The sequence below is a fragment of the Leopardus geoffroyi genome, chromosome D1 (genome assembly GCF_018350155.1).
Source record: "Leopardus geoffroyi isolate Oge1 chromosome D1, O.geoffroyi_Oge1_pat1.0, whole genome shotgun sequence".
NCBI classification, from domain to species: Eukaryota; Metazoa; Chordata; class Mammalia; order Carnivora; family Felidae; genus Leopardus; species Leopardus geoffroyi.
Window position 1 is genome coordinate 74,283,396 of NC_059329.1, and position 10,873 is coordinate 74,294,268.

General features: G+C 43.0%; 1 protein-coding gene across 16 annotated transcripts in view; it reads right to left on the reverse strand.

Annotated features, from left to right (window-relative positions):
* SERGEF (secretion regulating guanine nucleotide exchange factor) overlaps window positions 1-4,969 on the reverse strand; it is a 236,452-nt gene extending 231,483 nt beyond the window's left edge. For 4 of the 16 annotated variants that reach the window (XR_006714113.1, XR_006714114.1, XM_045484685.1 and 1 more), the window contains exons 1-2: window positions 4,720-4,962; window positions 1,086-1,221 (exon numbers count right to left, since the gene is read on the reverse strand). Coding sequence is in view for 12 of the 16 variants with exons in the window: in XM_045484685.1 (XP_045340641.1) it covers window positions 1,086-1,221; window positions 4,720-4,779 (196 nt within the window). In the remaining 4 variants the exon portion in view is untranslated. Of the gene's footprint in view, window positions 1-1,085; window positions 1,222-4,719 lie in introns of all 16 variants that reach the window. The other 12 variants (XR_006714112.1, XM_045484677.1, XM_045484688.1 and 9 more) reach the window with 9 other exon arrangements.
* Between the last annotated feature and the right edge of the window lie 5,904 nt (window positions 4,970-10,873).

Genomic DNA, 10,873 nt, shown 5'->3' on the forward strand with positions numbered 1-10,873 from the left:
GAATTTTTTCCCACCCGCGTTAATAAGCCATGTACGTTAATATGCACTGGCCCAAATGGCATAGGGCGAAGGGGCTCAAGTCTAGCATCTACATGAAAACTCCAAGTCCTAGAGCAGTGGCCAATCACCAAATAGAGCATCTACTATAATAAGAAAAGCCAACATTTATTTAGAACTTATAATATGCCAGGTATTCTTGTAAGAGCTTTATCTGTGGGGCCCATTTATCCTTTAGGCAGAATGCCTAGGGCCCACAATACTTTCAGAGGCCCACAAAAATGTTTTAATCTTATATTCTTCTAAAATAAAAAAAATTAATAAATGCAATAATAATGAATATACAATGCTAAATCTAGCCTGGATTATACTAATCTTTATATCAAAGCTGTTGTAAAATATAGTTCTTAATATTTCTTTAAGGAAGAAGGGGTCCACAAAGGCAAGAGTGCCAAGGACCCATGAAAGTCATAATGCAGCCCTGTAGTTCACTGATTCGCTTCATTCATCATTATTATCCCCATGTAACAGAGGGGAAAGTGGCACAGAGAAATTAATTTGCCCAAGGCCACACAGCTAATAACAGAACAAGGATTTGAACCCAGGCAGTTGATTCCAGAACTCATGTTCTTAATCAGGATTCAATACACCATCCTTTCCAATATCATGGCACCTGGAGTACTCATTAAGTACTATCATAGGTACTATGAAGGAAATTAAAGAAAATACAAAGTTCTTGCTCTCAAGGAATATTCACTCTAACTGCAAAGACTTCTAACTCTAACATGTGAAAGTTAAATGGCAATATATTGTATGAAATGTGGTATATGTTGCAACTCCGCCATTAATTTGTCTTGTAACCTTAAGCAACTGGTTTTCCTCTCCAAGCCTCATTTGTATAAATGGGGGTGGAGAGCCTAGATCTCTGAAGGGCTTTCAGCTCTGACAATCTAGAATTCTCTACTGGTAACTTGGCTTTTTCACAAAAAATGTTTTCCTCTGCAAAATACAAAAGGATGAAAGATGGCAATACAATACGCTAGGGAGAAATGTCTAAATAAGAAATATCTACTCCAGAAGGATGTTACCTGTGACAATAGCAGAGTGGCCCCCTCCTCCCGTGATCCTCCTAACACATTCAGGTTTACAGAAGTCATTCAGTTGCTGGGGCAAAAGCACATCTTCCTTGTGGCCAAGGCCAAGTTGCCCGTAGCTATTTGCACCCTAGGGATAAATAAGGCAAGGATGAAAGAGTACAGGAAACACAACTGTCAATGTGCATTTACCTGTCCCTATCTTTCTCATCCTGACATACCTCCCAGAGCCTCTAACAGATGAGATTTCATAAGCTCATTCTTAAGAGGTTGCTATATGCAACCCATACTTAGACAGTGGCCCTATACCCAGAACACGACGATTTCCACATGAGAGGAGCTCTTAGCATCCACTATTTATCCAAAGATATTCCTCGCCTTCTCCTTCTAATGCCCCAGCCCACATGTGTTGCCTCTGGGAGACAGCATGGGAGTTCCTTGTGATAAAAGCCAATTCTCTAGGGAGGCTAAGAAAAGAAATAAAGAAAGGAAATAGCAGCCAAGTGGGTGGGAAATGCACTGGACTTGTCCCTTCTCATGCCCTCACTGAGAAAACTGGCAAGGACTTCTTTAATCAAAGTTAGCTGAGGGCTTTGTGCCCTCAAGCAGGTCACCTCACTGTTATTTCATTGTACAGTGAAAGAGGTTGGCAATGATCTCTAAGGGCCTTTCCAAGTACAATGTTTTGAGACTCTAAGATTCACATGGTGAGATTCCTGTAAGGGAACAGATTTCCCCTTGGTGGGCAATATGTCTATCTTTGTTATTATGAAATAACAGTCCAGAATCCCAAATCCAAAACTCTTGCTGCCAGATGTATTTCAGATTCAGGATTTTATAGACTTAAAAAAAAATAGTACTGTATATAAATCATATATACTGCTGCAAGGTCCAGGAGCAGCACCCCATAAGCAAAATAGTATTATTTCTGCAGTAAAAGGTACAAATACATTAACTGCGCATAGACTATAAATAGCATTATGGCAGGTCAGTTTGAGTTTTGGAGGTTTTTGTTTTGTTTTGTTTTGTTTTTTGTATTCAAACTTGAAGATAAAGAATTGTAGACCTGCAGAAAAATCTTTAGATTTCAGAAGTCCTCATAATTCCTTATAATTACTCCTGGCTGGTTCTTCCTAGAGATAAGTAGTAAAACCTTCCAAATGTGTTTGTTTTCTAAGATATTTTAATGAGGAAAAATAATTTAAAATAACTACCCAAAATACATACATACATACAAACTCCTGCCCCTCATGGTCTATTTCATAGCCATCCTGGGCTGCAAGGACTCCAAGCTGAAAAAGCAAGCTATGGCAAGGGCACAGGTCCAAGAGGCCCTCAGGGGCAGTATTAGCTGCCAATTACTGACTGCTTCCTCAATACTTAGTATTCACCCTTAATTCTCACAGTAACAGAGGAGATAGACATTTATGGCTCTCATTTTACAGATGAAGAAACTAAGTCTCAGAGAGGTTAAGTTGCATAGTTGCATAGCTGGGAAGGCAAGAAGTCAGATATGCCCTCCTCCTTTCACTAAGCTATACCATGTCCCTAAGGATTTTTGGTGAAATTCAGCCCGGAGCTTACCTGGCAAGACACTAACTGTATGACTGTATCTACAATAGCACCCCATCACTTTATTCCCTTTTTATGCTTTTTCTTCATAGAACTCCCTGACATTACATTTGCTTAGTTGTTTACTATCTACCTCCCCTACTGCAAAGCAAACTCAATGAGGGCAAGAACTTTGTTTTGTTCACTGCCATTTTCCCTGAAAATGCATCTGAAACTATGCTGCCCCAGAGAAAGTGTATATATATTTTAGAATGAATATAGTGAATGAATATATGATCTGATGAGGTCCTACCTAGGAAAGATCAAATGAAAGATGTGCATGCTGTGGAGTACATATACACAGGATGTCTCCATCAGGCCGGAGATCTCTGTGGCTGCCCCATTACCAGGACTACAAGCTGTTGAACAGAAAGTGAGAGAGACACATGCACTTGGGGCTCAAATTATGGCACTCAATTTCTGAAACACAGCAAGAGGCCCAAAATCCAGGATAAAGCAAAACAAAGAAAAATTCAATACAACATGTTAGCCATACTTGCCTCCCTTCCTTACAAACACTCCAGACATACTACACACACACACACACACACACACACACGCTCACACACACACACACACAACCCCAAGGAGGTAAATTTCCCCTTGTTAGGGGAATTGTGTTCCCCTAAAATTAATTTGTTGAAGCCCTAGACTCCAGTACCTCAGAAGGTGACTGTATCTGGGGATAGGGCCTTTTAAAAGATAATTAAGGTTAAATGAGGTCATAAAGGTATGGCTCTAATCCAATATAGGAAGGAGACACAGGGATGCTCTCAAACACAGAAAAAGCCACATGAGGACACAGCAAGAAGGCGGCCATCTGCAAGCCAAAGAAGGAGGCCTCAGAAGAAAGTAAACCTGCCAGACACCTTGCTCTTGGACTTCTGGCCTCCAGAACTACAAGAAAATAAAATCCATTTTTTAAGACGTCTCAGTCTCTGGTATTTTTCTATGACAGCCCTAGCAAACTAACACACCCCTCCACACATATAATGCAGCGGGAAGGCCATCAGGCCTCCAAGCAGTAGACAAGGCCCTATCTGACACCCAGACCCCAGTCTCCCGCCTGGGAAAAGCCAGCACCAGCACCCACCGCAGGCACACATTCAACCCCAACTCCACCCCCGGCTCAAGTGCCACCCCAAAGACAGTATTCAGCCAGCCAGCCAACCTCAGGCCCCACGATCTCCCTTCTGCCGGTTACATGCAGGCTTACACTCAACAAGTGCTGCCTGGTGCTGATCATTACCTTTTTTTGACTAGTCAAATACATGGTAGTTTTAATAGTAATCTAGGTGTTATCCCGCTCTCTCAACGCCAGAGCTGGGTCTTTCAGTTTTGTGTTTTTCCCCCAAAGACCAGCACATAGGCATACAAAAGGGTCTCATTCATTCATCCGTCCAAATATCTGCTAGGCACCGTGAACAAGACAGGCACAATACATCCCCCCTCGTGACGCTTCTAGCGAAAGAGACTGACATTAAGCAGACACCCACGCCCCCAACACAGGCAAGATCCGGTCACAGACGAAGATCAGCAAATGTGCACGGCCAAATACTGCAGGCCTCGCAGCAAACGGTGCTCCCGCCAGGCTGGGGCGGGGCTGGGAAGGGGCCGGCATCCTCTGGGCAACGAGAGGGTGAGGAGCACAGGTGGCCTTACAATGGCTCCGGGACGGGGCGATACCTCCACGCCGTCTCTCCAGGCGCTAGCCCGGCCTGAGGGCTCTGGCGGAACCACACGCTCTGCCCAGGAGGCAGATGCTTCCCCCGGCGCCGCAGCCCCTTGGGTTCGGACCCCACCAGCCAGCAGGCCCCTAAGTCACCCGTGAGGACCCCTGCCTCCCGACCCTCTCCTCCTCAGGCCCCAGCCCAGGGTCCTCCAGCCCAGAGCCCGGCCGGGACCTCAGCCACCAAGCCCACGACAGCCCACGACAGCCCACGCGGAGGCCTCCAGCTCCCATCCCTTCAGCGCCCCTCAGTCCCAGCGGCCCCGGCCCGGGGGCGGAGTCACGTACCCAGGCGAAGAGCACGGCCCCCTCAGGGGCGGCCTCGGAGGCTCTTGGCTCGCGCTCCATGTGTGGACTCTATGCCGGCGCTTCCGGGAGGGGTCGGAGGTGGAGCCCGCCAGGGGAGGGATTAGTAACTGGGGTGTGGGGTTGACGGGGGAGGGGTCTGTGGTTGGGAGGAGCCGATGAGGGGGCGGAGTCTGCGGCGAAGGCGAGGCCATAGCTGGGAAGAGGAATGAGGTGGGGGCGGGGCTGGCCCGAGGGAGGGGGTCTATAGTGGGCGCGGGGCGGGCGCTGGGGAAGGGTCTGCAGAGGGAGAGGGACGGGCGCGGGGGTGGGGCCGTCGCGGGGGCGTGGTCTGTTGTGGGGGCGGGGCCGGAGCGGAGAAGGGCCCGCGGGAGCCCCTTAATTGCTGTGAAGTCGCCTCCCAGTCGCTCCGCCCGGGCGCGCTCTGAGTGAGTCAGCCTCCCGCCTCCAGCCTTGCAGTGCCTCTCTACTTCTCTCTCCCTTCCCTTGCACTCTATTTTTAGTAATATACGAGTGCACTACGCTCCTTCACGTTTTTATTTCTTTGGAGTCCCAAGATAGCCTGGAAGGACAGACAGGGCAGGGATTGTATCACCTTTTGACCGGGAAGAAATTGAGCCTGGGACAGGTGGAAAAGGTCCTCTCCAGTGTCTTAGCGGAGCTGCCTTTGGATCTGCTTTGGTGTGTGTTTGCAAAATCTGAGAAAGCTCTTTGATAAACGAGTATGTAGGAACTTAGACCTCGGGACACTGAACTGAAGAGGCTGGTTCTCATGGATTCCTGCCAGGGCAGCCTTCTAACCCTCAGCGCGCAGAGCACGGTCCTGCCCTGATTCCGATCATCAATACTGGATAATATTCACCCACCAAAGATTTTCATATAAAATGGCTTTTATCAGATACCCTTCTACACTACTAGTGGGAGCTAAACAAGTACAATTTTTCCGAAGGAAAATGGGGTAATGCATATTAGGAATATGAATGTAAACTACCCAGTAAATTCCACATCTGTTAATTTATCACAAGAAAATAATCAGAGCCTTGCACTAAGTCTTAGAATGCAAGTTATTTGTTAGGGAGTTGTACATAATAGGAAAGAACTTATTACCTGAAAGTCCAAAATTAAATTGATTAAATTATGGCATAGCCATACAGTGAGTGGAATACTAGGTTGCCATTTAAAAAAAATATGTTTTGGAAAATATTAAATAAGGGAAGCGTTCATGATATGTCATAAAAGTATTATAGCAATATACTATAGCAATTCTACACACACACAAACACATAGACTCAGGGTGGTGGATTACAGCTGAATTTTATTTTCTTTGCTGTACTTTTTTTGTACATAACCTGCATTTTCCAAGACATACATAATCTTGTGGGTACAAATGGGTCACATTAAAGATAATTCAGGGGCACCTGGGTGGCTCAGTCGGTTAGGTCTCCAACTTCAGTTCAGGTCATGATCTCACAGTTGGTGGGTTCAATCCCTATGTCGGGCTTGTGCTAACAGCTCAGAGCCTGGAGCCTGCTTCAGATCCTGGGTCTCCCTCTCTCTACCCCTCCCCTGCTTGCTCCCTGTCTCTGTCTCTGTCTCTCTCTCTCTCTCTCTCTCAAAAATAAACATTAAAAAAATTTTTTTAAGATGATAATCCATATTCACTAGTTCTTGACCTCCTCTGCTGACATAAGCCTCCAGTCCTCACCACCCTTTATGCCTGGGAGCCCTGGAATGTATGTATCTCCAGGGAGCTCTGAACACACCTTTCTTGTTCTTTCACACCAACCATTCCTTAGCATTTCTGCCTGTAAGTCCACTTGAGGGCAGCACCTCACTTTTTCCTCTCCCAGACTGAGGCATCTTGAGAACATCCATGACCATGCTAAGAAAAATACAAATTTGTGAGAGAGATGTCTAGAAACCAGCATATGACTTCCAGTCTATAAAGAGGTTGGAGAGGCAGAGAGAATTCTGATAGGATATAGGGGGACTGTTGTCAATGTGCTTTGAGCTCCACCCATCTCATGTCTCAGGAAAGGGTGCTTCTGCAGAACCACTTAGAGAGCTTGGTATGTAACCCTCCAGTCTGAAGCCTGGGCAGTCTGTAGATTTGTGCTGAGAAATCTGGTGGCTTGTGGTCAGATAACTACTCTGATAGTTGAGCAAAGAGAGATTGATACTTTGGACAGGTCTTTCATACCCAGAGTATCTCCCAGGCAAGTATTTCCCACTCTGGAGCAGTTTGGCCAGGGGGTGGTTTTAGACCCTGTCCAGAGGAATTTCTGGAAGGGTGAAGGGACACCCCCATAGAGTTAACCACTAGATTCCTAGAGAGTGAGGGAGATGAATACAACAGCCCAGTCAGAGAGGTAGATTTACCCACATCCAGAGATTCCCAAGAAATAAGGAGGTGGGAAGGTCTTCCAAAACACCCACAGAGAATGAGTCAGCGTTAAATACTTACCAAGTACAGAAAGCACTGATGCCAACTCACGACAGTATCAAACCAAACAGAACTTTCTATTCATTGCCTCTCCTCCCCACCACCATTCCCAAACCCTGGAGGAGCCAGAGGCATCCTAGTGAGTGGGCACAGAGGAACAAGAAAGAGAGAAATTAGAAGCCAAGGACTGAAAATGAGCAGAAAATTCGAGGCCAGGACCTGAGATTTCAGCTGAAGGGGCAAGTAGAACTATCCACAGAGTCAGTTTTGAAGACAGAGGATCTGGAAGGATACAATTTCACCCCTTGAATGTACATGCATCTATATTTCAGTTAACTTACAGTTATATTATTATATCTTTTAATACAATTTCTTGGAAGTGTTGAGATGTTGTCACTATTTCAACTACATACATGTCACTGAGCGCCTCTTCCCATTAGCAGCCTGGTTGAGTTGCAGTTCCTGAATGGGGCCAAACTATTTGATGATATCAATTTCAAATGCCTTTTTTCCCCTTAAGAGGAAAGTATAAAGTACTTTGGGACCACCTAGACTATATCTATGTACCATGCAAATTAAGAAATGTTTTCCTTTAGATTATGTTATTTTATAGATGAGAAAAACCGAGGCTCAAGGAAGTTAGATAATTTACTCCCAGGTTAGATTTCCATTTTTTTTTTTTAACGTTTAATTTTGAGAGAGAGAGAGAGAGAGAGAGAGAGACAGAGTGCAAGCAGGGGAGGTGCAGAGAGAGAGGGAGACACAGAATCCATAGCAAGCTGCAGGCTCTGAGCTGTCAGCACAGAGTCCAATGCGGGGCTCGAACTCACGAAGAGTGAGATCATGACCTGAGCCGAAGTCGGACCGACTGAGCCACCCAGGCGCCCCAGATTTCCATTTTTGAGACAGGCGAATTAGTTAGCTGCAGATCAAGCTTCTCACAAGAACAACTAGAAAAGCTGGGGGATAGTATTTTAAAAATCTATTTCAAGTCATTGGAAAATTATCAAAGCAGCCAGAACTTGAAGGGCCAAGATCTGGAAGCTGAGAGTTTATATTTGGCACTGCTTTTCCACTTGAAGTGTTTGCTAATTAGCAAGTAGTGACTTGGAGGCTAAGAAACTGGGCTGAAAGCTGCAGCTGAGAAGCTGAGAAGCTGAACAGTACTTTCAGCAATCTTATACGGGTGAGGAGAATGACAGGAGGAGGGGACAAAAGTAGGCATCCAGGGTCCCCAAAGAGAAGCCCTCGTACACACCCATAGCTTTCCTTTGGGATCCCTAAAGCACTGCACCCTGAGAGTAGAGTGAACTGGAAATAGACCAGCCCTCACAAAGACTGAAGTTCAGCTTCAAATTAGCTTAATCCCTAATTGGACTAAGAAGATCTTGCATGCCATTATATACTGCCTGTTAGAAGCAAAAGTGAATTCCTTCTGGAAGAAGATAAAGTCATCCAGAAGCTATGGGAGATCCTGGATCAGGACAGTGAGTGTATTAATGATTCTTTACATCTGGATAACAAGTTTCTTTTTACAATGTCCTTTTACAACATAATTCCTCCAATAACTCAATGAAGTAGATTTAGCTAATGATTCAGATGAGAAACATGAGATTGAGACTTTATCAAAAATTCCAAAAGTAGTTACTAAGTTCCAAGTGTGTTGGGTTTCCCTTATATCTCATATTCACAAGCTTTTCAAGAAGTATAGGATGTTATAAATTTCTTAAACTTATAAAATTGCTAATATATATTTAAATCCGTTTTTAACATGTTTGACAAAAAAAGGCTTATTAAGAACATGAATTTTGTGTCCATTTATTATTATCTGGTTGAATAACAAACTTGCAAATCATAAATGTATATTACATAGTACAATAAACACTAGACTGAAATGGACCACAGCATCTTTATACATTTCCTAGAAATTACTATATGGACTCTATTATGTGTGCCTTTAAAGAACTCCAGAATTTTTTCCTTTTTCAGTTTTGAAGCCAACTTACAAATTAAGTATAATTGTGTACATTCTGGTGTGTCATTACAATATATAACTCCAAATTACAACATAGGCAGATTAAGAAATATAGGTATTCTGACAACCAGCTAGCTTTTAGAGCTTTCTTCAAAAAGTCAGAAAGATACCACCTACATCTTTAAGTATTAAGTCACTGATTAAGAATTATAAACCAGGGGCACCTGGGTGGCTCAGTCGGTTAAGCGGTCGACTTTGGCTCAGGTCATGATCTCGCAGTCCGTGAGTTCGAGCCCCGCGTCGGGCTCTGTGCTGACAGCTCAGAACCCGGAGCCTGTTTCAGATTCTGTGTCTCCCTCTCTCTGACCCTCCCCTGTTCATGCTCTGTCTCTCCCTGTCTCAAAAATAATTAAAATATTAAAAAAATTTTTTAAAAAAGAAGCCCTAGCCTTCTGAGATAATTACAAAAAAAAAAAAATTATAAACCAAACTTTCGACTCAATTCTATTCTCATATTGGAGTAAATATTAACATATTCTTAGATGACTTAAAGACATATATTTAAAATATTTATTTAAAATTCTAAGACTCTCAGGACTCCTGATGTACCAAATAAATATCACAAGCCCAGAGGTTAGAAGAACTAAAATCAATCATTAAATATTTCCATTATTCTGAAGTTATAAGTAATATTGATTGTGCTCTAACACTGATTTTAGTGTGCTTTATGCAGAGTGGTTTTAAATACCACAATCTTAAAATTCAAAAACTATGATTCTTTATACCATGATCAAAGTTATATGAAAATAACCAAATATGATATGCATAACTTGCTATTGTTATCTATCATGGTTTTCTTACAGATTTCCTTGCAACCAAATACACTAACTATAAACTAGCTAATCAATATTTTAAATGATTTTAGATTAGCTGACTTAGATCTATTACTATCAAAGGTATATTAAGTTATACTTAACTAAAATTATAAGTAATGTAAAAATCTGAAATAGCATGAATTACTCTTCCCAGCTCTATTTCCTTGTATGACCTAAAATAAAAGAAATTTTTTTAAGTTTCTATAATTTCTTTTGTGGCCTTAAAATAAATGAAAAGATCTAGTGGTCTGTTGAGATACAATGTGTTAAATGGTATACCATTTGACTATTAATGTGAAAAAAAGTAAAGACAGTTTTGTAAGTACTTAAGAATGAAGAATTGGCTAAAAATATGACCCATAATATATCATTAACAGAAATGACATCATTGGGAGAGGAAGCTGGTGGGGTGTAATATTCAGGTGATCCTGAGGTTTTTATTCATGGGTTCTTTTTTTTTTAACCTACTGAGTGTGAAATACTTGGCAGGTCTACCGTGTTGTATAAACCCGTTTCGTTCTATGTGGATGGTACCACAAGAAGTTGTACAACATTGGCCTGATTTATGGGACATCTAGATGGAAAATATCTAGCAGGCAGATGGACTTAAGAGGCAAAAATTCAACAAAGATCTCAAGGTTAGAATTGCAAACATGGGAGTCATACAAAATAATAATTGAAGTCATGGATGTGGATAACATTTCCCATAAAGAGATGGCAGAAAGAGAAGACCAAAGACAGAAGAAACTTGAGGAGGGAGTGGGGAAGAGAAAAGGAGAAAATTAAACAGACACAGCACGTATTAAGGAGTCCAGCTTCACCTGCTTGTATCAGGCCCACTCC